Source organism: Pelecanus crispus, chromosome 27 (genome assembly GCF_030463565.1).
Source record: "Pelecanus crispus isolate bPelCri1 chromosome 27, bPelCri1.pri, whole genome shotgun sequence".
NCBI classification, from domain to species: Eukaryota; Metazoa; Chordata; class Aves; order Pelecaniformes; family Pelecanidae; genus Pelecanus; species Pelecanus crispus.
In genome coordinates, this window is record NC_134669.1 from 1,507,272 (window position 1) to 1,533,323 (window position 26,052).

The 26,052-nt window shown below is 59.0% G+C and overlaps 1 protein-coding gene across 7 annotated transcripts; it reads right to left on the minus strand.

The window, feature by feature from the left end:
• SMARCA4 (SWI/SNF related BAF chromatin remodeling complex subunit ATPase 4) lies at window positions 1-24,944 on the minus strand. 7 transcript variants are annotated; one of them, XM_075725256.1, is made up of 34 exons: window positions 24,723-24,944; window positions 23,823-23,955; window positions 22,961-23,359; window positions 21,470-21,568; window positions 20,712-20,970; window positions 18,979-19,105; window positions 18,640-18,813; window positions 18,156-18,329; window positions 17,875-18,042; window positions 17,710-17,760; window positions 16,700-16,830; window positions 16,047-16,104; window positions 15,404-15,522; window positions 14,796-14,946; window positions 14,189-14,352; window positions 13,994-14,060; window positions 13,540-13,650; window positions 12,293-12,535; window positions 11,528-11,641; window positions 11,220-11,327; window positions 10,414-10,500; window positions 9,873-9,919; window positions 9,524-9,690; window positions 7,778-7,941; window positions 6,660-6,887; window positions 6,338-6,436; window positions 5,990-6,067; window positions 4,709-4,927; window positions 3,800-4,053; window positions 3,001-3,109; window positions 2,765-2,866; window positions 2,510-2,642; window positions 2,042-2,181; window positions 1-33 (listed from the first exon to the last, which is right to left on the minus strand). In XM_075725256.1, exons 1-34 carry the CDS (start codon window positions 24,942-24,944, stop codon window positions 1-3), a joined length of 4,932 nt encoding a protein of 1,643 aa, XP_075581371.1. The 7 variants fall into 7 exon arrangements, with proteins under 7 accessions (XP_075581371.1, XP_075581370.1, XP_075581374.1 ...); XM_075725255.1 differs by having other exon boundaries at window positions 3,800-4,080; window positions 4,649-4,927; XM_075725259.1 differs by lacking the exon at window positions 6,338-6,436 and having other exon boundaries at window positions 3,001-3,106.
• Between the last annotated feature and the right edge of the window lie 1,108 nt (window positions 24,945-26,052).

Here is a 26,052-nt window from a genome sequence, read left to right on the forward strand (position 1 = left end):
TTAGTCTTCTTCGGTGCCGCTGCCGGAGCGATCCTGCAAGGAGGGAGGAGAGGTCAGGGCTGAGGAGGGGGCGGAAGGGAAGGAATTTGGGGGGGCGGAAGGGAGTTGGGGGGCAGGAGGAAAGGAGTTGGGGGGGCAGGAGGAGGAAGGGAAGGGAGTTGGGGGGCAGGAGGAAAGGATCTGGGGGGCAGAAGGAGGAAGGGAAGGAATTTGGGGGGCAGAAGGGAGTTAGAAGGGAGTTGATCTGGGGGGGCAGAAGGAAGGAAAGGGATTTCGGGGAGCAGGAGGAGGAAGGGAAAGGATTTGGGGGGTGGGAGGAGGAAGGAAAGGGATTTGGGGGGTAGAGGGAGGAAGGGATGTGGGGTTTGGGGTCCGTGAGGAAGGGAGTTGGGGGGCAGGAGGAGGAAGGGAAGGGAGTTGGGGGGCAGGAGGAAAGAAGTTGGGGGGCAGGAGGAGGAAGGGAAAGGATTTGGGGGGCAGGAGGGAGTTGGGGGGTGGGAAGAGGAAGGAAATGGATTTGGGGGGCAGAGGGAGGAAGGGATGTGGGGTTTGGGGTCTGTGAGGAAGGGAGTTGGGGGGCAGGAGAAGGAAAGAAGTCGGGGGGCAGGAGGAAAGGAGTTGGGGGGCAGGAGGGATTTGGGGGAAAGGATTTGGGGGGCAGGAGGGAGTTGGGGGGCAGAGGGAGGAAGGGATGTGGGGTTTGGGGTCCGTGAGGAAGGGAGTTGGGGGGCAGGAGAAGGAAGGGAGTTGGGGGGCAGGAGAAGGAAGGGAGTTGGGGGGCAGGAGGAAAGAAGTTGGGGGGCAGGAGGAAAGAAGGGAAAGGATTTGGGGGGCAGGAGGAGGAAGGGAAGGGAGTTGGGGGGCGGAAGGGAGTTGGGGGGCGGAGGAGGAAGGAAAGGGATTTTGGGGAGCAGGAGGAAGAAGGGAAAGGATCTGGGGGGCAGGACGAGGAAGGGAAGGAATTTGGGGGGTGGAAGGGAGTTGGGGGCAGGAGAAGGAAGGAAAGGGATTTTGGGGAGCAGGAGGAGGAAGGGAAGGGAGTTGGGGGCAGGAGGGAGTTGGGGGGCGGGAGGAGGAAGGAAAGGGATTTGGGGGGCAGAGGGAGGAAGGGATGTGGGGTTTGGGGTCCGTGAGGAAGGGATTTGGGGGGCAGGAGAAGGAAGGGAAGGGAGTTGGGGGGCAGGAGGAAAGAAGTTGGGGGGCAGGAGGAGGAAGGGAAAGGATTTGGGGGCAGGAGGAAAGGAGTTGGGGGGCAGGAGGGAGTTGGGGGAAAGGATTTGGGGGGCAGTAGGGAGTTGGGGGGTGGGAGGAGGAAGGAAAGGGATTTGGGGGGCAGAGGGAGGAAGGGATGTGGGGTTTGGGGTCCGTGAGGAAGGGATGTGGGGGGCAGGAGGGAGGGATTTGGGGGGCAGGAGAAGGAAGGGAGTTGGGGGGCAGGAGGAGGAAGGGAAAGGATTTGGGGGGCAGGAGGGAGTTGGGGGGTGGGAGGAGGAAGGAAAGGGATTTGGGGGGCAGAGGGAGGAAGGGATGTGGGGTTTGGGGTCCGTGAGGAAGGGATTTGGGGGGCAGGAGAAGGAAGGGAAGGGATTTGGGGGACAGGAGAAGGAAGGGAAGGGAGTTGGGGGGCAGGAGGAAAGAAGTTGGGGGGCAGGAGGAGGAAGGGAAAGGATTTGGGGGGCAGGAGGAAAGGAGTTGGGGGGGGCAGGAGGGAGTTGGGGGGTGGGAGGAGGAAGGAAAGGGATTTGGGGGGCAGAGGGAGGAAGGGATGTGGGGTTTGGGGTCCATGAGGAAGGGATGTGGGGGGCAGGAGGGAGGGATTTGGGGGGCAGGAGGAGGAAGGGAGTTGGGGGGCAGGAGGAGGAAGGGATTTGGGGGGCAGGAGGAGGAAGGGAGTTGGGGGGCAGGAGGAGGAAGGGAGTTGGGGGGCAGGAGGAGGAAGGGAGTTGGGGGGCAGGAGGAGGAAGGGAGTTGGGGGGCAGGAGGAGGAAGGGAAGGGATTTGGGGGGCAGGAGGGATTTGGGGGGCTGCGCCCCGGGCTCACCTCCTCCTGCTCCTCCTCGCTGTCGTCGTCGCTCACCACGGGCTTGGCGCGGGAGCCGCGGCTGGTGCGCCGGCGGCCCTTCAGCCGGTCCTGCGCCTTCTCCTTCCGCCCCAGCTTGATCTTCACCTTGACGGAGCGAGCTGCGGGGGGGGCAGGAGGGTGAGCGGGGGGCCCAGCCGCACGCCCCACGCCGGGGGTCTCCCCGATGCCCGCCCCGCGCCCGTCCCGCTTCGCACGGGGCCGAGGAACCCCCCACCCCCCCCCCCCACCCCAAAACCCGCGCCCGCTCCCCCCGGCGTCCCCGCTGTCCCCGGGGCAGGGGCGCGGGCAGCGTGCGCTTCCCCCAGCCACGCCGCCGGCCCTGCCCCACGGGAGGGGGGAGGCCCGGGCTCCGCAGCCCCCCACGCCGCGACCGAGCTCCCCAACGCCGCGACCGAGCCCCCCGCCCATCCCCGGCAGAGTACTCACACTCGGATTCGGATCCTTCCTCTTCTCCTTCCTCCTCCTCCTCGCTGTCCTCACCTTCGCTCTCCTCCTCCTTCTCAATTTTCTGCCTCACGCTGGTGAAGACGGACTGCAGGACGATGGAGTCCTCGTAGATCTGGGGACGGACGGACAGCGCCGGGGTGAGCGGGGGGGGAAGGAGCGGGCAGCGAGCGTTGCCGGCACGGCATCGCCTGCCCGGCATCGCCGGGGCTCGCGCCACGCTGCGCCGCGCCTTACCAGAGAGCCCTCGAGGTTGAAGGTCTGGGCATTCTGGCACAGCAGCATGACATCCTTCTCCAGGTCGTTCAGGCTCCGGTATTTGTGGTTACGGATGCGCTCCTGCGGGGAAGAGAAGGGACGAGTCAGGCTGCGGCCGCACTCGTTAGCCGGGCGGTGACGTCCACGACCGCCGGCACGGCCGACCGCGCCGGCGTGGTGAAGCGGGACGGATGCGACGACGGCAGCGGCGTTACCTTGATTTTCTTGAAGTCGACGGGCTTGCGGATGAGCTCGTAGTATTCCGGCAGCTCCTTGCGGGAAGGCAGCTGGATGAAGACTTCACTGAGCTGCCGTCCACTACTACTACAAAGAGAAAACGCCCGTCAACGGCGAGCGCCCGGCAACCGGCTGCGGCGCCGGACAGAGCTGCGGCAAAGCTGCTCCCACCCGTCCCGTCCCTCCTCCTCCTCGGCAGCGCCGGCACAGGGAGAATGTGCGCGCGTCCCCCGGCAGCGGAGAGGAGCCCGGAGCCTCCCCGAGGGGTCCGAGGGATTTAAACAGCCGCTCCTCCACGCGAAGCGCCGAGCGCCACGCCACGGATGCCCCAAGGGCAAAAGGCGGCGCCGGGAACGCCCGGCAGCACCGGACGGAACAGCCCCGAGCGGACTGCGACCCGCGGGACCGGCCAACAGCGACCGTGCCGGGACGGCTGCCGTGAAATGGCCGGGGTGAGCTTGCAGCCACCGGCCACGAGCCAGGCCTCGGTTCACCCGAGACGGCGGCGGAACTGCCCTCCGCAGCCAAATTAATTAATCCCTCGTTCCCGTCCCGCTAGACGAAGCCGCCAGCCAGACGCGCACGTGGCACTCGGCCCCTCCGATCTTCCCGGCGCTCCGCGAAAATCTCGGCCGCCCCCGGGAGCCGAGCGCGGGTCGGCGGCCACCCGAGAGCCGCCGGGATCGAACCGGCGGCGCTGCCGGCTCCCTGGCCGGGGTTCGGGCTCTCGTTAGGAGAGCGCAGCCGGCGCTGGGTGCCCGCCCCCGCTTCTCTTACCTGTCCTTATACTTGATGACGGCGTCCACGATCTTCTTCATTTTTTTGGTGAGGTTGGGAGGGTTTGGGGAGAGTTTCTCCGCCGGCGGCCTGCCGCGCTTCTTCTGCTTTTTGCTATCATCGTCCTTATCCCGGCTGCGGGTGCTGGTGGTGGGAGTGGCGGAGCCGACGTCCGTGTCCCGCTTGCGTTTACGGGAGGATTTTTTCTGGCGTACCTCCTCCTCGATCTCCTCCAGCGTTCCCTCCTCGATCGCCTGCCCAGGGGAGCAACACGGGATCCGCTAGCACGGGCTTCGGCGTGCCGGGGGACGTCCCCCACCAGCGCCGCCCGCTCAGCCAGGACTCCCTTAACCCACCTCCGCCGCTCCCGGGGCTTCCCCCCGTGCCGCGAGCCCACGGCAACGCTACGCTGCCAAACCCCAACAGGCCGGCGATGCCACGCAGGGTTCGGTTCCTGGGAACGGAGGCTCTGTAGGGCCCCGTCTGAGGGCTCAGCCGCGGGGACGGCTTTGGGGCGACCACGAAGGTCGCTCGCCGAGCCGGTGACTGCGGGACGGGGAGCAACCGAGGCCCCGGAGAGACCGGGCGTAACATCAACAGCCCAGGGAGCTCGCTACGCTGGCCTCAATGTAATTAGCGTTGCATTTTCCTCCTCCTGCTCGCAACCACGCCTGGCAGCGGCGGATGCGGACGTTCAGAGTCCGCTAAGAGCAACCCCTCGGCTACGGCGCGGGCTCGTGCCGGGACGCCTTGGGGTCGGGGGAGGCTCGCGGCCGGCTTCGGGGTGGAATCGGAGCCGCTTTGGAGAGCTCTGCGGCGCGGCGCGGCTCTAACGGCGGCCCCGGGGACCCGAGCGCTGAAGAGGAGGTTTGAGAAGGCCATTGGAGAACGATGCTGTACCATGTATACCTTGAGCCACTGCTTTTCCGTCAGCGAGTCGCTGTAGTCCACCTCCTTACGGTGCCGCGAGCCTCGCCCAAACATCTTTTCCTCCTCCTCCTCACACGTCAACCTCTCCACCTCGGCATCATCCTTGATGATCCAAGACGGCAGCTCATCCTCCTCCATCAGGCGCGGTTTGCGCTTGGGGTTCCGCGCCTCCTCCCGCCTGCGGTCCAGGTCCATGCGCTGCAAGAAGAGGAAGGTTTGGCTGTGGGGCTGCCGGCAAAGCCACGGCGGGGAGCGGCCGCTACGTCCCTAACGCCTCGGGGCGTCCTCGGGGAAAGCACGGGGTGCCGCAGGAACGGCGCGGCCTCGAGAAGGCCGGAGGACGGGGCTCGGGGAGAGCCGGGCCGGCACAGGGCCGCGGCGGCAACAGGCCGGCGCGCGTGGCCGGAGGAACCGCGCCAAGAGCCGGAGGCGTTTCGGTAGCCGGCGGCTTCCTTGCAGCTCGGTAGAGGCTGCGTAAAACAAAGCCTGCCGGTTGCAAACAGGGGAAAAACCAACGCGGCGCGGTCGCCGGCAAGCGGAGCGGCGGGGTCTCGTTAAGCCGGCTGCTCCGCCACGGCCGGGGAGCTCTCCTCTCCCCGCCAGCCTTTTCCAGGCAAAGCTGCGGCTACCGAAGCCCTTTGAGGGCCGTGGGCCGGCGCGCCGGGCACAGAAGTTTAAGCGCGCGCCGGCCGAGCTGACGGGGGCCGCGATTTCGGGCGGATGCGAGCTCCGGGCGAGAGACACCCGGCCTCGCACCGCCGTCCCGTTTGTCGTGAACGGTTTAAGCGAACCGGCGCCGCGCGCGAGCCCGCGAATCCTCCGAGGAGGAGGAGGAGGAGGCTCGGAGTTCGGCGGTCTCCTTTCCTCCATTTTAAACGCTCCTTGCGTCCCACCTCCAACAGCTTTCTGGGGCCGGAGCAATTTTGGGCGGGGAAAGGGAGCAATTTTGGGGTTTTTTTTTTTTTTTTTTGCTCGGGGACAGGGGTTCTGGCACAGGGGCACGCGCCCGCGGGCCCCATCTCCTCCTTCCCGCAGCGGGAAGGCTCGGCCCCTCTCCTCCGGCTCCCCGCAAGCTCGTCCCTTACCGGAGCTGGGAACGTCCTGACTTTGAGCCCCTGCTCTACTGTTTTGTTTTACCTGTTGAACGAGTCACGGCTTCGTTAAGCACTCTCAGCTGATTTCTGTTAGAGAGACCGTTTTAGCTGCTACTCGGAAGAACAGCGGGCACCACTCCTCCTCCGCAGCCTGTGCCATGCTCACCATGAAAAGGTCAAACTCCTCTTCGTGCCGCGCAATCATCTGGTTGACCGTTTCGTCGTCGGGAACTTCGTCTTCTTCCTGCAAGATTTTTAAAAATCCCCGATTCAATGGCGAGAGAAGGCGGCGCGGCAGTTCGTCCGCTCGGAGCACAGCACCGAACATCGTTACCATCCGACGCTTGTTCGGTTGCCCGTGAAAGATGTGTTTTTGGGTGGCCTCAGTCCAGTTTCTAGCGGACAGGTTATCCACGGTGCAAAGATTCACCGTCAGAGCTGGCACGTGCGTTGGCAGTTCTCAGCAGCAAGGCCGAGGATTGAATGGGCGTGGAGACTGAACAACCCCTCTCACCTTTAGAGGTGGTTCCTCCAACTCAGCGTTCAGGCACAGGGTTGAGGCAGTGTGGGGGAAGCTTGCACTGCCACTGCCGCTGCCCGCGCTGTATCTGTTCTGTGGATAAATAGAGGACTTCAGTCTCCAGGGCTGTCAATCCGGCACCTTTCACCGACGCTAAAAATTCACTTCAAATAGAAACAAGTGTTCATGCTCCTTTTTTTCCTTCTAGCCCCCACGCCCTTGGCCTCGAGGACGCACAGAGCAGTGGAGCAAAGCCAGCCACACGTTCGCCATTCGCGCTCTGGAGTAGGAGGAAGCTGCCTGCGCTGCCCCTTACCTCGTCCTGCTCCTCGTGCTCCAAGATAGCCTGGAGGAAGGCTCTTCGCTCGTGGCTCGAGGACTTCTGGTCAAACATGCCGGCTTGGATAACCTTCTGATCAACATTCAGCTTGTATTTGGCGGCGGCAAGGATCTTCTCCTCCACGCTGTTGACGGTGCAGAGCCGGAGAACGCGCACTTCGTTCTGCTGCCCGATGCGGTGCGCTCGGTCTTGCGCCTGCAGGTCCTGCCGGGGAAGCGCGCATCGTTTGCCGAGGGATTTACAGCCAGCTCCCGCCGAGATAAAACACGCTTTTATCCTCTAAAACGCCTCGTGGGAGACGCGGGCTGCACCCTGAACGCTCTCAGCGATCCCCGAGGACCACGGTACGCTCGCAGGGAATTCGGTTAACGGGAACGATCGGTACTGCTGGCTGCTCGCTCCTTAGGAGACCCAGCGCACGTGGGGGAAAAAATAATAATAATAATAATAAAAAAAAAAAGACCACGCGGGCAACCGCAGGCAGAATTTGGGGACGGCTCTCTGCCTCTGGCGGGCCGGCCGTCACCGGGAGCGCGCCTGCGGGTCTCCGCCAGCACCGGGCTCGGAGGACGGCAGAGTTTCAACGCCTTGACTCGTGCTGGGAGGAGGAAGGGCGCTCTGACCTCAGCTGCTGGCAGAGATAATCTTTAAAGGTTTACTGCCAGCGCAACGATTCGTTTAGCTGCAGCCACGTGAGACTCCCGGCTTTTCCTCCAGCCTGCCTCACCCGCCAGAACCGAGCCCCGCTCGCAGCCGGGAGGGCAAACGCCCGGGTTCTTGCGCAAGACCACGCTGCTGGCTTTCGTCCCGGGGACGCGGCTATGATACCGCGGCGGCAGCCAGACAGACGGACACGGCAGCGTTTGGGCGGAGGGTCTTCGTCGTCGGGCTGGACTGCCAGCACCGGCTGCGCGTCTCGGAGAGGTGCGAACGCTTGAGAGCGAGCGCGGCGCTCTTCTAGGCACGCGAGGGAGATGGCGCGGACGGAGCCGTCTTCTCCATCTATTTTTGCTCGCTTTTTTTTTTTTTTTTTGGTTTGTTTGGTTTTTTGGTTGGTTGGTGGTTTTGGTTTGGTTGGTCGGTTTGTTTTTTACCTGGTGAGGGTTCCAGTCGCTGTCAAAGATAATCACAGTATCGGCAGACTGGAGGTTCAGACCCAGCCCGCCGGCCCGAGTGCTCAGCAAAAAAATGAAGTACTCGGAGCCTGGCTCATTGAAAGTCTTTAACAACATGCCCCGGTCTTCCGCTTTAGTGGTTCCTAAAAACAGAGAGGAAGGGTTACTCCTGCCCGGGGCTCCGCGCAGGCGACGGTCACGAGATCCGGCGGGGCGAGGGGGCTCCGCGGCGTTCGGCGGGAGCGCGGCAGCTCGGACGAGGCGCTTGGGGTAGCGGGGTGCTTGCAGGCACCGCGCCGGTGGCCAGGAACGCCGGGCTCCGGCGGGGAAGGGAAGAGCCCGGCGGGGTGCGCGCCCTGTGAAAGGACGGCGCGGCAGGACCGGGGCGGGGTGTGCGGCTGCTTTCGGTAGAAAGACTCGAGAGAAAGGGCCGAAAAGAGGGGGATGGCTCAGGCGGGCGGGTGCTGCCGGCCCGACTTGGCGTCTGGGCTGGCCGCCGGCGGATCGGCAGAGCTCAGGACAGCGGTACCGGGAACGCGGCTGGCTTTAAGGCGGCGTTTGGTACGTTTGAGGCCGGGGTCGTGACGCGAGGTTGGCGGCAGCAGGAGACCAGGCTCAGCGATACGCGAGGGTCTCCGCCAGCCCGTCCTCCCCCAAAACCGTCCTCCTTCCGCTCTCTTTGGAGAAACGCGGCTCCGTAAACCGCACAAGGGCTCCGCGCCGGCCCGGGGAGAGCCGGGGGTGCTCGCCCCGCTTCCCAGCGAGCCGCTGGCGGCGTGTAAATGCCTCGGCACCGGCCGCGCCACGGGCCGGCGACTCTCCCCGCTCGGCGGCGAGGTACAGCCCGGCTCTGAGCGGCAAGAGCCGGGCGAGGCGCCGGCTGCGAGCACGCCGCCGCGTTAGCGCCCGTCCCGCGCTGCAAGTCGTTAATGTCGCGACCGAAGGAGCAAACGGCTCCGAGAGACGGAGGGGAAGGGAGAAACCTGGGTTTAAATAACTGCTGCGGTCTCGTACTGCACCTCGCCGTCTGGGTAGCTTAATGCTTCGCTGGGAAGGTCAGTTCTTGAGTTAGCGCCGCGCTTCGCTGGCAAAGAGGGTTTGGGTCTGCACAGACCTCAGCGGGCACCTTTACAGGCAGCCTTTAAACCTTTATTAAAGGTTTAAATAACAAATAATAAACCTTTACAGGTTTATTCCAGCCGCAAGCGGCGAACCGACTTTCCTTTTCCACCAGGTTAGATCTGCGCACAAGCTAAGCTGCACGCCTTCCGACTCAAACCCGGAATCCAACGCCGTAATTCGTATTTACGTTATTTTAGTAACGTTACAGGCCACCTGGCCCTCAACGGCATCCTTCGGGGTTCCAGAATTAAATAATAGATTGGCTGAATTTAAAAATGAAAACTGCAACTGAAGCAGCATTTAAAAACGGATTTAAAAGGGGAAACTGAAGCAGCAGCCGATGATAATGTGTGAAGTCAAAGGCTGCGCTCGACGTCTTTCACCCTGCGAGGTTCATTGCTTTAATCTGCATCCTGCAAGCGGGGTTAATTGCTTTGCGACGTGCTGCTTGTTTCAGACGTACTTCCCCTTGTGAGAGACGCCGGGTCGGCGAAGCCGTAGGAGCTTACCTCGCTGCTCGGCCCCACGCGAGGCGTTTATCCTCACCACGAGCCGTGAGTAACAGAGGGGTGGCTGCCGTCCCCGCGCGTCAGAGGCACTCACCGTCCAGCCTGAGGTATTTGAATCCGCGGTAAGCAAAATAATCTTCCATGATGGTCATGAGGGAGGTCATCTGGCAGAAGAGCAGCACCTTATGGTTGGTGGCTCGCAGTTTGGGGAGAATTCTGTCGAGGAGCTCAAATTTGCCTGAGGCACGGTACAAATCCAGCCTGGGAGGGGAGAGAAGAGGGAAATCAGGATTCGATGCCGAAAACGCAGCGTCTCCCTCACGTGAGGATGGTCCGCGCTCTCGGCGGTATCGCCGGCGCGTTTGCCACGCGCCGATAAGCCCCTTCCCGAGGAAAAGACGCAAATATCCCTGCTTGCCGTAACTCTAAAACGCCCGACTTACCCTTGCACGATACCTCCCGTGAACCCCAAGTGCTCGGAAAAGGATTCCTGCGATCAGAAAAGAGAAACGAACGTCAGCGGCTGCCCTCGTGCACAAATAATAAATAACGATAATGAAGAAATCGATCCCACAAAGTCCCGGAATCGGCCTAAAAGAGGAGCGGCCCTGGGGGCCAGGCAGGGAGGACGGCAGGGGCCGCGCTCCCCCAGCGCCTCGGGGAGCGGGCGCGGGAACGGGGCGATTTTTAAAAGCCCTGCCCGGCGTCAGGCAGCGACGTCCTGCTGCCGCTGCGGAGCGTTTGCTCACTCGGGACAGATTTCAGACCGGTTTGGGTGGCAAAAAGCAGCGTTTCGAAGGAAACCGCATCAGCGGGGCGCCGCGGGCTGCCGGCTTGGCTGGCCAAGCAGCCGGGTTGTCAATGCTCGCGCCGCACCGCAGCCACGACAACAGCCGTTGGGTTTATCTCCGTTTAAGAGGGGGACGAAACACTTTTCCAAGTTTCCGGAGCGCGCCGCGATCGCCAGCCCTGAGCCCACGTTACCTCTATGTGCTGAAACATGTAGGGGTGGTTACAGATCTTCCGCAGCTGCATGATCGTGTTCATTAAGGTTTTCGTACCGCCTTTACCCTGCGCAAATGAGACGGGGAAAGTCGAAACGTGAAATTAAGTTTACCGACTGGCGAGAGCTAGCCAGGTCTTCAATATTCTGGGAGTATTCAAATGGGGGCTCGCAGCCCCCGAGGCTTCAGCGCTGCCCAGCTCTAGCCGGAGGCACGCGCTAGCGAGGGGCAAGTTCAAGGTTTTAAGGGAGACGCTGAAGTCACCTTGAGGAATCTTAGGAGCAAAGGCTGCTGAAGAGCCAGCTGCTTTTGGGGACAGCGGAGCTGAGGAATACGGAATTTTTCACCTCCAGCGTTTAGTTCAGACCAAAGCGTCTTTTTAATCCGCCCCCCCCCCCCCCCCCCCCCCAGGAATTAATTGCCGTTTGACTTTCTGATCACTTTGAAAAGCAAGTCGGCGGCCTCCGTGGGTTTCCTGGCAGCCGCGGGATTACGCCCAGCGGAATCCTCACGGCTCGCGCCCAGCGCAATCCTCACGGCTCACCGCGCCGCGCCGAGCTCAACCCGGGACCCTGCGGCAGCCCGTCCGCCCGAGCGGGGCGACAGCCACCGCCCTGACCCCGTCCCTCCAGGACCTCTCGTTCGGTTTATAAAAAGGGTTTTTTTTTTTTTACTCTGTTGAGCCAGCGACCGGGGACAGACAGACACCCCCATCCCCGGAGGAGCCTGCAGCCCCGCTCGGAGAGCAGAGCGATCCGCCAAAAGCAGGGACTTTGGTGGCCAGACCTTTTTGTCCTTCTCGGAGCCGTCGGTGAGGAGCACCCCCTTGGCCTGCATGTGCCTGTAGAGGACCCTCTGCAGCGCAGACATGTCACACTTGATCACGTACTCCACCTGCAAGGACCGAGGAGAGGTTAATTCCCGAGGCGAGCACCTCCAAAACCCCCGAGACGCTGGATCCTGCCGGAGCGCGGCACAAATTCATCCTCTTCTAAAAGCCCGGGGAGACCCAGCCACCTCTTTATGGAGCGGAATAAAGCTACGGACACCCCCCGAGGCCGGGGAAGAGCGGGACAGTTTCTCCCGGCTGTTACCTTTTCAGGCAGCTGCGCTTCTACTTCCTTCTTCAGCCTCCGCAGCAGGAAGGGGCGCAGCACTTTGTGCAAACGCCGAATGATCAGGATGGTTTCTTCTTCGTTCAGGTCCACCTGCGTCACCAGCAAAGGGAACGGTCACGCGAGGACGCCCGGAATTTCCCTTCCTCGCACCCCTCGACGGCGGCGAGATCGCCGGGGTCAGGGTAAAGCACGGCGACGCATCGCTCTGCGCACCACGGAACCGGGGCAGCGAAAGCCTCTTTGATGGAATCACCGCAACGTGAGGCTTCTGCACTGATTTTTTTTTTTAATTTCAGGCTCGCTTCTCTTCCCCCGGCTGCCCGATAACCTGCTCCGCAAAACCTCAGCTGCCGCGATTCCACAGGAGTCGCTTCAAACAGCTCCAAAGCCATTAGCAAGGGCACCCGCAGCAGCTTCACCGTTTGAGAACCGCACCAGCGAGAGCCCAGCCGGCTTCTCCCACCAGCGCTCGGATATCTCGGCGTCGGGAGAAGCGTTCACCTACGCTCGTTTCCAGGACTCAATTAACGCTCCGTATATTCCAGTCTTCCAGTAAAACCCACCCCAAAGAAATCACATTTTACAGGACGGCGCTCTGCACCTCACGAGCGGAAATTAAGAGAGGTTTTTTTTTTTTCCCCTGAGTGTTTACAAACAGAAGCTACCCAAAACGCCCGGCGGCTGACGGCAGCCCCGGCCCCTCGCCGCTGCCACGGCCGCCCCCCCGCCTCCCTGCCGTACCTTTTCCCCCGTCATGGCGAAAGGAGCGTTGAACCACTGCTCGAACGTGCTACAGCTCTTGAAGATGGTTGGCAGGAGGAAATTAAGCAGGGCCCAGAGCTCCGGCAGCTTGTTCTGCAGCGGGGTTCCCGTCAGCAGCAAACGGCGCGGGGCCACGTAGTGCGTGTTGAGGACCTGGGTGAGCTTGCAGTGGTGGTTCTTCATTCTGTGGCCCTCGTCCACGATCATGTACTTCCAGCGGATCTGCGGGAAGGGGGAAGGTGTGGGCAAGGGACGGCGGATCTCTCCGCCGCAGCTACGGCTGGAGAATCCCACCGCCAGCCTTCGGCAGGCCTGGGCCTCCGGAGGCGTCCAGGAGAGATCCGAGCCGGCCGGGATCGCGGAAACCCACTCCAACCTCTCCTAAGCTGCTGGGAACTGCTCCCGTCAGGAGCGCTTCGCGTCTCCGGCTCAGAGACGGACGCGGAAGGAGGCGGGGGGGAAAAAAAGGAAGAAAGCTACTGCCAAATAGCTGACAGACTGACGCCAGCTTTGGGGAATTTCGGTGCTTCTTGAGATTTTTGGCCATTAACGAATCAAACTGCGTGTAACTCTCCGCAGCGCCAAGGGAGAAGACCGTTCCCTTCGAAGCCTCGCCGAAGTAAGGCACGTCGGCTTCAGCGCATCTTACGATCCGGGCAGACCCCCGTCACCGAGGTGAGCGGCGCCGCAGAACTGATTCTGAGCAAGATTAAGCCCGTTAAAGCCGGGGTTTTGACCTGGCGTGTTGTCTGCCTGCTTTTGAAGCGGCACAACTTTTCCAGCCCAGGGGAAGCCTCAACATTTGATCTTTACCCTCTGGCTGCCGGCTCAGTACGGGAAAAACCCTCCACTGCTCAGCTAGGGCAGAAGGGCAGTGACGGTCTTGTAGGGGTTCTAAAAAACGTTCATTGTCCTATGAATTGCCTTATTAAAAGGGGAAAAAAAAATATTTGCTGTATCACAGGATATGCAGCCAAAAATAACGAGAATGCTCCATCAGTTCTGGCTGCTGAGGGTAAGCAGCAGCTCCTCGCCTCCTGCCACGGGACGACGGGAGGCTCCAGAGGTAGAAATCTCCCTAAAGAGGGCAGGATTTTTCTGACAGGGACGGTCTCGGTGACGCCTGCGCGGCGCCCACGAGCGCAGCGAGGACGGGCGATCCTCCTGCCACAGCCCGAATAACACGGAGCGGGGAGCTGCTGTTGCCTGCCGCTGGCAGGACTCACCTTGGCCAGGATGTGCTTATCTTTGATGATATATTCGTAAGTAGTGAGCAAGACGTTGAATTTCCCACTTCGGAGCTGAGGTACGAACGCCCGTCTTGCTGCGGGAGAGCCCTGGAGAAGGAACGGCAAACGGAAATGTTAAACCAGAACGTGATTTCCAGGAGAGGCGGTGGGAGTAGTTATTATCCGCACGGAACAATTGTCCCAGTTACAGAAAGGCAGCAAGAACATTTGTGCGGACGGTAGCAGCTGGATTCCTTCTGCCGTTGAAGGAATGATAAACAAATGCGGATTTCATTGATTTAGCGCCAGGAAGCATCCCAGCTTCCTTGGGATAATAGAAATATTGTTAGACTGGAAGGAGGAAAAGGCAAACTGGCATCCAAGGAATCCTGACGAAACGAGCAGCCGAAGGAGCCCGGTAAGCGCGTGTGAAAATAACGCTGGTACTTGCCTTGTACGAGACCTTCACCACAGAAGGAGCCCATTTGTCAAACTCATACGCCCAATTCGACAGAGTTCTGGGGAAGAAAAAGAAAGAGAAACGGTAAAACCGGCTCTTGCGCAACGAGGAATCGCACTGCGGAGGCCCGGAGCTGCCGCCGGCAGGCCACGCGTTTTCTGTGCGGGATTAAGGCACGGCACTTACGAGAGAGGTACTATAATGAGGAAGGGTCCGTTGATCCGTTTGTGCTCCATGAGGTATGTGATTAAAGCGATGGTCTGGATGGTTTTGCCCAGACCCATTTCATCTGCCAGGATGCCGTTCAGGTTGTTGTTGTACAAGGACACCAGCCACTCCAAACCTTTGATCTAGGGGGGAAAAAGGAGGGATGACGAAACCCGAAAACGAGCCTGCAGACAGAGCGGGCGCGCATCGGATGCGCTAACGACCTGCGCGCTCCGCCCCCCGTCTCATGCATTATGGAGATGAACTCCCTAGACGCTACTGAAGCGCTCACGTTAATTATTTAAAGCCAGCCGCTGGCATTAACGCATTCCTCTCCGCTCAGGACCACGGACGCGCGCGGAGAACCGACGCTCTTTGTTTCAAGCAGCGAGCGAGCCCGGCTCGTTACCTCGCACCAGCCAGACGCGCCGGCTCTGCCCTCAGCTCCCGGTTTTTTTTTTTTTGCTACCAGGACTGCCTGGGCACAGCCCAAATCCCGGTGCCTCCCGCCGAAACCTGCCGGCGGCGCCGCCAGAAGCCGCGTGGACGCGTAACGGCACGGCCGTACGGCGTGGCAGGCGCTCACCTGGTACTGCTTGAGGACCCCGTTGACCATCAGCGTGGACTGCTTGTCCACCCTCTCGGTGACAGCGTGGGCCACGGCATAGTACGACTGCAGGCCCCTTGCCAGAGCTTGAGACACCCCGTATTCATCATCCACATCTTGCTTAGCATTCCTGGGGCGGGGGGAGAAATGGGGAAAAAAAAAAAATGGAGATAAGAAAGATGATCCCTTTGGAGATGCAGGTCAAGAATCCCCTGGGCAGCCCCATCAGTCCCGGGGAAAAAAAAATGGAGATAAGAAAGATGATCCCTTTGGAGATGCGGGTCAAGAATCCCCTGGGCAGCCCCATCAGTCCCGGGGAAAAAAAATGGAGATAAGAAAGATGATCCCTTTGGAGATGCGGGTCAAGAATCCCCTGGGCAGCCCCATCAGTCCCAGGGCGGTTGGTTTTCCCCAATAGGTGCCAAATTAGGTCGCATTTTGGAAAGACCGCTCTCAAAAACCGGGAGCGGAGCGAACGCCGCCCACCGAATTTCGCTGCGTTGACACAAAAGCACGCGAGGTTCACAAAAGCGACCCCGAAACGGGAGACGGCCCGCCACGAGAGGAGGTTAAGAGGCAGGGCTCACTCGATAATGTGCCTGGCATCCACTTCTGAGACGTCGTCGCTGTCTGGATCGGGGATCTTTTTCTTCTCCTCCACAGGCAGGGCAGGCTGAGCAGGTTGTGGTTGCTCCTCTTCCTCCTCCTGCCAGGAGACACAAAGCACACCCTCCTGAGCACAAAGCCGCTTAATTCTCCTTTATACAACGGCAACGGCTGCAAAACCTGCTCAGCCGCGCTCGGGAGCGACCCAGCCTGCGGAAAACCACCGCGTACAAGCTTGGAAAAACCCCGGCGACGCACTCGCCGCCCCTGGAGCTCCCGGAGCCAGACTCTGCCCGCACGGGCGCGGCCGCTAACGAAGACAGGGGCTAATCAGCAGCAGCCTCACGCCCTTTGCTTCTGAATGTCCAAAGGATGACGCGAGAAATATTTGGGAAGAAAACCGGGCAGGTACCGAACCGAGCGCGCCATCTCCTCGCTGCCCCTCGCTTTCTTTACGCGGGTTTTTTTGTTTTATTCTAAATATCTGAGCTGACCGGCACAGATCTGGGCTGCGAAAAGTAATTCTCGAGATGAGCTTCGTGCGGCACGTATGGCCGTCTCCTGTTCTCTCAGAAATACTTAAAATACGAAAGCGTAAGGGAGACTGGCGGGATTTCTCCTTACCTCCTCCTCCTCTTCTGACCCACTTTCTTCACTGTCAGATCTTGGAGCTACTTCATATCTAATTAAATAGAAATATTAATATTTAATTGCAAATCTGCTACCGACAGCACTCTGCACGCAGCATGCGATCAGCACGGTTCTAGAAACCCTTGCGTTAAAACTCCCATTTTGTTATCAGTGTTAGTGGGGGTTTTTTTGTTTTTTTTTTTAATAAAATGCTTATTCATTTATTTTTCCCCTCGCTTAGCTCAAGCTTTCACACGCACCCTGGGGAAAGCGTACGAGCCCGAGCGCCCGCAGCCGGGACCACCCACCAAGCCTCCGGCAAGCTTTTCCCACAGAATTTTCGCGGCTGCGTAGAGGGAGGCTGATGAAATCTTTCCTCCCCGATCCGCAGCCCCGCTGCGCTCCCTGCGCTTCCCAAGGCTTGGGCCCAGGCCAAGCGCTTTCCTCCCCGTGCTGAACATCGACCCCGGCCTCCCCCTCCGCCGCCGAAACAGCATCGCTACAGGCGCAATCCCAGCGCACGGCCGGAGCTCCCCGTGCCCCGTCGAGCTCCGGTGCGCCGCGGGTCAGAGGCGCGGAGGCAATCTCCCGTCGGAGGCAATCTCCCGTCGGAGGCAATCTCCCGTCGTCGTCCCCCCGCGACTTACCCAGGGTTCATCTCCAGCCAAGCTTCCAGCTGCCCCGCCTTCGGGGCATCGGTGCCGGTGAGGATCTTGCCGCTCTCCACGTGGATCACTTTGACAGGGAGGTCGCTCATCTGGCTCGTCTCGTCCAGCGGCTGAGGAATCAAAGTCAAGCTGCGGGTCAGTATTTTCATTTTTCTGCCTCGAAACAGAGCTTGCATTTACATCAACGTCTACCGCTTCGACCAAACCCAGCCCGGGACCGCCGCAACCACTGGGAAGAACGAAATGGCCGACGGCTTTGAATACCATCGAATCATCGAATCGTTTAGCTTGGCAAAGACCTTTAAGATCATCCAGTCCAACCATTAACCTAACATTACCAAGTCAATGGTTAACTCCAATTACCAAGTCAATACCACGTCACCAGAGGACAGGCAAAGCTCGAAAGCTGACGAGATTTAACGTTTTGCTTCGAAAAATCGACGTAGAAATTACCAGCCTGCGTGTGGGAAGGCACGTTCAGATGCCAAACTTCGCTCATACAGGAACAATTAATTTGAAATATCACTCAAAAGCTCTTCTGCTCGCGAGGGGTTTTGCAAAGTGCCGAGCACACGACGTTCAACGCGCGGGGCTGATCCCGGCGCATCGCCGGGGCCGCTCGCAGGCGCCGAGTTACAAATCCCTCGTAGGCGACACGAATCCCAACCCGACCGACCCACCCAAGCTCCAAGAGAAGTGCTGGGGAGGATCCAAGCTCCCAGCTGTCCCAAACGCTGAACCGCCCTCCCCTGCGGCAGGTCTAGAGCCTGCCTGAGAAAACTATTCCCGTCGAGGATGGGCAGAGAGATCCGTCTTTCCATCCTGGTCTAAGCTCTATTTTAGGAAGTCTCAATTTAGCCGCCCGCTGCGTTAGATCTCATCGCCGCCGGCGGCCTTGCAGCGGGGAGGATTGTAACGGGCCTTTTCAGCGCGCGGCTGACGTTTCCTACCCTACTTGGCACGGCGTGAAATAAGATTATTCGGCTTACTTCGCCATCTGGTCCGATCGCCGGAGTCTGCCCTTCCGCGTTCTCTGCCTTCTGAAAGAGGAGGAAGACGGTTGTTAGCGACCCAGCGCCGAAGGAAACGACAAAAATCGGCGCCGCCGCGAAGACGTTATTCCAGCTCCCGGCGGAGCTTCGCTTTCAACGCACCTTCTTTTTCTTTTTCTTCTTCTTCTCCTTGGCCACCTGCGCGGCTTTGTGCTGCCGCACCAGCTCCGTCAGGTTGGCTACGTACTCGTCCGTCTGCTGCAGCAGGTAGGCCAAGCGCTTGTCCTTCTTCTGATCGATGAGCTTGCGGTACCCCTCCTCATCTTCAGCCTACGGGAAGGAGGATCGTTAACGCCCCGCTAAGCGAGACGAGCCCTCCGTGCGCACCCCGAGCGCGCAACGGCTCACCGCGCGCCCAGACCGCTCCCCGCGCCGCTGCTTACCATCAAACGGCGCATTCTCTCCTTCTCGATCCTCTCGTTTTCCTTCTTCTGCTCGCGCTCCGTGTTGGCGTGGTAAGTAGCCACCGCCTTGGTCAGCTTTTGAATTTTGCCTGTGACGGAGCGATGGTATTCCTTGAAATCTTTAGCGTGCTGGAGAATGCTATTGAGGTATTCCTGCGGGGGAAAGGAGACAAACAGGCAGCGTCAGGACTCATGCACGTAGGCGTCCTGCTAAGTTAATACATCTAACGCCAGAAGCTACGTGAGATTGACCTCTCTCCTATTTAATGGAATAGAATATTCTGGTTGGAAGGGACCTACAACGACCATCTCGTCCAAACAACGACCATCTCAGCCAAAGAGCATCTTTCTCTAATCCCCAAAAAAAAGGGAATTCCCGAAAAAACGTTCAGCCCAGCCAACTCCAGCCACCCAGTTCCCCCGGTGCCCCTGAAACCGGCAGGCGCAGCACGTCGCGGCCGACCTGGTGCTTCTGCCTGCGTTTCCGTTCTTGCTCAATCTTCTGCTGCTTCTCCAGCTTCTCGGTGATGCGAGCCTCGCGCAGGGACTGCCGCTTGCTGCGCTTGTACGCCTTGGCGTTCAGGGCCGTTTCCAAGGCCGTGTCTCGCCTCATGCACACCACGACCTCCTGACGCAGCTTTTGGAGAGATTCAGATTAGAAAAAAACAAAAACAACAAAAAAAAGGGGAATTAATTCCACAGGCGATGCCGCAAAATGTTACAATAGCGCGGGTTTCGTGCCACCCGCAGCCCCCACGCACGGCGAGTTAAGAAACGAGATTTCCTCTGACAGACCGCTTACCTGTCGCTGAAAATTAAGCAGCCTTAGTGCTTTAAGTTCAATGGTAGCTTTGGTTCTCAGGTCACCAGCCAGGGAGCCAGGAAGGTTTTCCAGCTCCTGGATTCTGTGAGCGATGCGAGCCTGCAGCCTGTAGAGGAAGGAGACGGAATTTCACCGCGGGCAGGGACCAGCACAGCGAATTCCCATGCGCTCCTCTCCGGAGGAGAAGCTACCAAGCGCGGCTCCGATTTGCGGAGGAGCTCAAGCGCGATGGGGGCTCTTGGCAGCTGGGCGGCCGCTCGGCATCCAGCGTTTTCGCTCTGTATTAATCAACTGGCGCAGCAGAGACGCCCCCCGCCCCGGACCACCCGCGGCCTCTAATAAAACGTCAGCGGTGACAGTCCCTGGCAAGCAGGAGGGATGAGATTTCGGGAGGTGCCTTGAGAAGCTCCAAGGAAAACGTACACCCCTTTGTTCCTCCGGATCACAGAATCATCGAATCATTTGAAGATGTTGATCTTTGCGTGCTTTTACCAGGAGCAAAGTTTATCCTCCCACTTAGGAGAGCCTGACCAGCACGTACACCTTTTCATACAATCACGGAATCGTTGAGGTTGGCAAAGACCTTGAAGATCATCCAGTCCAACCATTGACCTGACACTGCCGTGTCCACCACCAAACCAGTTAAGGGCCCAGTGACAGTTAATAATTAATTTCATGTTTCCTGGCTTGGTGGCTGCATTATTTTTTCACGAAAGTCAAACCAGGAATCACTGAATCATGGAATCGTTGAGGTTGGCAAAGACCTTGAAGATCATCCAGTCCAACCATTGACCTGACACTGCCAAGCCCACCACCGAACCAATTAAGGGCCCAGTGATAATTAATAATTAATTTCATGTTCCTGGCTTGGTGGCTGCGTTATTTTTTCACGAAAGTCAAACCAGGAATCACTGAATCATGGAATCGTTGAGGTTGGCAAAGACCTTGAAGATCATCCAGTCCAACCATTGACCTGACACTGCCAAGCCCACCACCGAACCAATTAAGGGCCCAGTGATAATTAATAATTAATTTCATGTTCCTGGCTTGGTGGCTGCGTTATTTTTTCACGAAAGTCAAACCAGGAATCACTGAATCATGGAATCGTTGAGGTTGGCAAAGACCTTGAAGATCACCCAGTCCAACCATTGACCTGACACTGCCAAGGCCACCACTGAACCAATTAAGGGCCCAGTGACAATTAATTTCATGTTCCTGGCTTGGTGGCTGCATTATTTTTTCATGAAAGTCAAACGAGGAATCATGGAATCATCGAATCATGGAATCGTTGATGTTGGCAAAGACCTTGAAGATCGCCCAGTCCAACCATTAACCTGACACTACCGTGTCCACCACCGAACCAGTTAAGGGCCCAGTGATAATTAATTTCATGTTTCCTGGCTTGGTGGCTGCGTTATTTTTTCACAAAAGTCAAACCAGGAATCATGGAATCATGGAATCGTTGAGGTTGGCAAAGACCTTGAAGATCATCCAGTCCAACCATTGACCTGACACCACCAAGTCCACCACTAAACCAATTAAGGGTCGAGTGATAATTTCACATTCCTGGCACGCCGCATGTTAACAAGAGGTAAAACAGGACGGGGAATCGTTAAGGCAAGCCTCAAGAGGACAAAAGTACCGGTGGCGCGAGGAAAGCGAAGAGCGAGCCGCTCCAGAGCCCGTAACCCGAGGCGCGGCGTAGCCCCTACCTGTACTCCCTCTCCTGCAGGATTTCCACCGGGTCGAGTCCTCGGGGTTTCTGGATGGGCGTGATGCGGTTCTGCTTCTGGTGGAGCTGCACCATGGGGGCCGGCTGGGCCGGCTGCCCGGGAGACTGCGTCTGGGGCGGCATCACGGGCGACGCCGCGGGGGGCACCGCCGGCGGGGCTGGCGAGGGCCGGCCGGTGGGCTGGGGAGGAATCAGTTTCTGAGGTGTGCTAGTGGGGGCTGCAGCATTTGCCATCGGCCCTGCAGAAAAACAAACCGGAGCGCCGTCAAGAAAGCGGCGAGGAAAAGATACCCCGAGTTCCCTCCCTGCGCGGAGGGAAGCAGCTCCGCGTACGCGAAGCCCGGCTGTGGCACGGCTCATCTGCTTCCCCCTCGCCGGAAGCCACCACCTCTCTGCCGTGCCGTAAATTTAGCGGCAAATCAACCCCAACGGCCTCGCTCCCCGAGATGAGGCCGTTAAACTTTGAACGGCCGGCTCAGAAAGCACGCACGGAGCCTCATAAAGCCCGAGCGAAGAACACGCTGATTAAGCCAGCTCCTCAGAGAGCTCAGTCGCCGTTTCCAGGAATTTTAACCGGGAATCCCCAAGCTCCTTCCACCGCGGCAGCACGGAGGACCGACGGCGGGCTCCCCGATCCCGCCCCGGCGCATCGCTTCGTTAACCGCCAGCCCCTAACGGGCTCCCGGTTCCATGCCGCGGTTTGAGGCAGGTTTGCTGCCAGCGAGCCCCGGGGCTCACCTTCCGGCCAGGGCTTGGGGGGGCCGCCGGGGGGTTGCCCAGGCATTCCTGGGGGAACTCCTGAGGGTCCGGGAGGGGGCATGTTAGGCCCTCCTATACCTGCAGAAGGGCCAAATAAAAGGCAGAAAGGGGAGAGAAAAAAAAAAAAAAAAAAAAAAAAAAAAAAAAGAAGAAAAAAGCCACATGAAGATGTTGATCTTTGCGTGCTTTTACCAGGAGCAAAGTTTATCCTCCCACTTAGGAGAGCCTGACCAGCACGTACACCTTTTCACAGAATCACGGAATCGTTGAGGTTGGCAAAGAGCTTGAAGATCACCCAGTCCAACCATTGACCTGACCCTACTGTGTCCACCACCGAACCAATTAAGGGCCCAGTGATAATGAATTTCAAGTTTCCTGGCTTGGTGGCTGCATTATTTTTTCATGAAAGTCAAACCAGGAATCATCGAATCATGGAATCGTTGAGTTTGGCAAAGACCTTGAGGATCTCCCAGTCCAACCATTGACCTGACACTGCCAAGGCCACCACCGAACCAATTAAGGGGCCAGTGATAATGAATTTCATGTTTCCTGGCTTGGTGGCTGCATTATTTTTTCATGAAAGTTAAACCAGGAATCATGGAATCGTTGAGGTTGGCAAAGACCTTGAAGATCACCCAGTCCAACCATTGACCTGACCCTACTGTGTCCACCACCGAACCAATTAAGGGCCCAGTGATAATTAATTTCATGTTTCCTGGCTTGGTGGCTGCGTTATTTTTTCATGAAAGTCAAACCAGGAATCATTGAATCATGGAATCGTTGAGGTTGGCAAAGCCCTTGAAGATCACCCAGTCCAACCATTGACCTGACACTGCCAAGCCCACCACCAAACCACTTAAGGGCAGAGCCATAATTTCATGTTCCTGGCTTGGATCATTTTTCCATGAAGTCAGACCAGGAATGGCTAAGGTTGGACAGGAGCTCTCAGATCATCAGCCCAACGTCACCCCAACACCCCATGGCCACTAAACCATGGCCCCCAGTGCCACCTCTGCCCGGTTTTTGAACCCCTCCAGGGCTGGGGACTCCCCCACCTCTCTGGGCAGCCCCCTCCAACGCTTGACCGCTCTTTCCGTGAGGACATTTTTCCCAACATCCAAATCTAAACCTCCCCTGACGCGGTTTTTGCAAGCACATAACCCCCAGGCTTGCCCCCCTGCCCAGCAGAGATGGCGCCAGGGGGATGAAATCAGCCCTCCCGCACCCCAAACTGCCCGGAGGAGTCTCCCCGCCTCTTCAACAGCAGCTGGGTGGGATGAATCTCAAGTCCCAGCCCCTGGAAAACTAGCGGCTGTGAATCGGACGGGCTAGGAGACGTGCAAACGGAAAACCCAGACGGGGCAGGCAGCAGGGCAGCGGTGAGGGTCAAACAGTGCCAAACCAGCGTAAAACACCCTCCCCGCCAGAAAGGCCGGTCCCTGCCCGAGCCGGCGAAGGAGCGGCGCTCACCGTGAGGTCTGTTATAGTTTGGAGGTGTCGGTCCCGGTCCAGGCCCTTGCACTGGTCCTTGCACTGGTCCTGTCCCGGACACGGAGGGCGGAGGTAGTGTCGGCATTTGCTGCTGCATTCCAGGCATGGGTCGCTTCCCCTGCACCGCCATTTGGAGGTGGTCGGGGAGAGGCTGGCCCCTGGCCAGCATCTTGTAGGCCATGATCTGAGCTCTCAGCTGGTGCAGCTGGTTCTGGTTAAAAGGGGTCGGGCCCCGGTTCTGCTGCCCCAGCGCTTGGGGGTCAGTGCCATCCAAGGGGACTCCTCCGGGGCCCGAGGACATCTGAGGGCCAGAGGACGGACCGTTAGCCGGAACCGGACTCGAGGCGTGCTCGGAGCCGCCGAGCGGAGAAGGGTAACCTGGAGGGAGAGAGCCAGCGAGACGGGAGCAAAGCGCTCGCAGCGACGGGGATGGCAAGACTCAGTCAAGAGTTAAAAAACCCCCCGAACGCTACGGAAAACGTCTCCTCCCCAGCGCAGCCTGCACCTGCTCTAAACCTGGAAACCCCCGCAGTGCTAAATCCTTCCCAAAATCAAGGATTTAAAGCAAGCAAAGCTCCTGGACGGGAACGGCGCGCTCGGCGTACGCCGCCGCACCGATCTTGGCACAGAAACCGGGACGCGAGGAGGGACAGACGGTCCTTCTCCCGGTCTGACGTTCTCATGCGATTCTTTCCTCGTTTTTATGACTGTCCTAACGGGCACCCCGCCTACGTGCCGACAGAAGAGGGAAGCAAGGAGCCACAGATGCTCTGGGAGCTCCAGACCGATCCACAGCCCCATCCCCACAAAAATAACATTTATTTTTCTTCAAGAAACCAACCTTGAGAGTGTTGGTCCATCGGGCTCGGAGGAGGACCCATTCCCGCGTGCCCGCCGGGCCGTATTCCCATCCCTTTCATCTGGCTGTAGCGAGGATCGTCGGTTATTCCCTTCTCATGCATGGAGTCCATGGGCTGCGGGAGAAAAGCGACATTCCCAAAATCCACTCCAAAGACTCAGCCGTTCCCGGCAATCGCCGACAGCCAAGCAGGGGCGGCCGCGCCGAGGCGAGACGTGCTCCCACGGCACGAAGGATTCGGCGTGCGCGGCCGGGCGCTACCAACAACCCCCGGAAAATGGAAACGCGTTCGCTGGCGAAACGCCGTACGTCACCGCGAACTGCCCGCGTTGAACGGCGGGGAAGGGAACGAGCACGAGGGGACGCGGAGAGGGGCCTGAAATTGCTTAAATGCTTTGCCCGTGTGGTTTTTCCCCGGGTCTTTCAGCTGAAGATGATCGAAAAAAGCTGAGAAAAAGGGGGGTTAGATGACAAAATAAAACAAAAACCCCCAAGCGCTCTGATGGTAGAAGCGGAAAGGGAGAAGGGAGGCTTCTTTTCCCTGAGCTCCAAATTCCCAACGAGAGAAACCTTTATTAGACGTTTCACTCCCCTTCCTTACTGAGGAATTCAACTCCTCAGCCCCCACTCGCAATCCTGAAGCGACGGGTACGATGCTCTGATATTCGCAGAAAGCAAAACGCGGAAACTCAACGCTGAAATAAACTGTTAACTTCTCAGCCTTCCCGTCCAAAGAGAAAAAACGACGCGTGAGCATGCAAAAAAAAATAATTTAACAGGAAAACTGAGCTACCGAACCCATTCCTCCTCGTCCTACCGAAGCAGCACCTATTATTTTTTTTTGGCGCTGCCCGGTGGCAGCCTCGGAAGCTGCCCCCTCACCTTGTGCATCTGATGCATGTTGTCCTGAGCGTAGCCCCCCGGCCCCTGGGGCGGCAGCGGGTGTCCCGCTGAGGGCGGCCCGGGGCTGGGTCCCATCATGCTGTGTGCGGAGCCGGGAGAGGGTCCCGGGCTGGGTCCCAGCATGGCCCCCGGAGACGGGCCCGGCCCCGGCGAGGGCCCCGGGCGAGGCGTTCCTCCCATCGGAGGATCCGGAGTCGACATCTTCACAGCAGGCGTCGGGAGAGGGGTCCGGTCGCCGGAGAGCTGGTCTCAGCCGGAGCTGCCGCGGCTCCTGGAAGAGCCCCGCCGAACAGGGCAGAGAAAAGGGAAATTAGGGTTAGGTACAGGCAGCCGCGCGCGCTCGCTCAGGGCAGGTCACCCGGAGCAAAGCCCTCGCTAACGAACCGAGACCGCGCCGGCGAGCCCAGCCTTGCGGGCTTCGCAAAGCCGGAGGCATTAGCAACAGGAGACCCGCTTCCAAATCCATCGTCCGCGCGGCGCCGAGCGCTGAATTCCCGGGATTTGGGCAGCAGCAGACAGCACGCCGTTATCCGGTCCACGTGGAAAGTGCTTTTTGGTTTTCTGTTTTGGTTGCTTTTTTTTTTAAACTGGTTTTATCCCGGTTCTGGGAGCGATTTTTTTGCGCCGACGTCGATATCCTTTTAAAGTCGTCCGGCACTTGCTTCAGCTTCTGGCAAACCTAACTCCGGAGATGCGGGTGAAGGCAAAATATCCTGCTGGAAGCGGGCAGGGAAGCAGCGAAATCCAGCAGCTGAATGGTCCGGAGACTCCTTCGAGTTCAATGGGCAATTTGTGTGGAAAAGCGCGGCTCTCACGCAAGAAACCAGAATTTCTGGTCAATTCAGACGTAGGATAGAAGAGCTATTAAAAAAAATTAGACGCCCATCCCAATTTGGGGTTTGGGAACGTATGTGCAAACAGGCTGGGGACGCAGGGAAGCCCGAATCCATCCTCCGGTCCCAAATCGGGATCGATTCCCCCCAAAGCGCTCTCCCCGCCGCGGGAAATCTCACTTCTGCAATTGCGAGTATAATCCAAACATTTAAAAAAAAACCCCAAAAAACAGCGAAAGTGAACTTATCTGGCGAGTGACATCAGATCTAATTTATTTCCCCTTTGAAATGCGGTTCGATGGAAGATGTTAGCGGGGGGATTTTTGCTTCGAGGGATTCGGGGAGCGGAGCTCGTTTGCAGCCGTAATTACGACCGACGTCACTTCTGGAGGCCGGGAGCCGCGCCGGGCAGCGAGGGCGGACGCCGGGCGCGAGACGAGGGGTACGCCCGGCTGGGGCCAGCGCCGTCCGATATC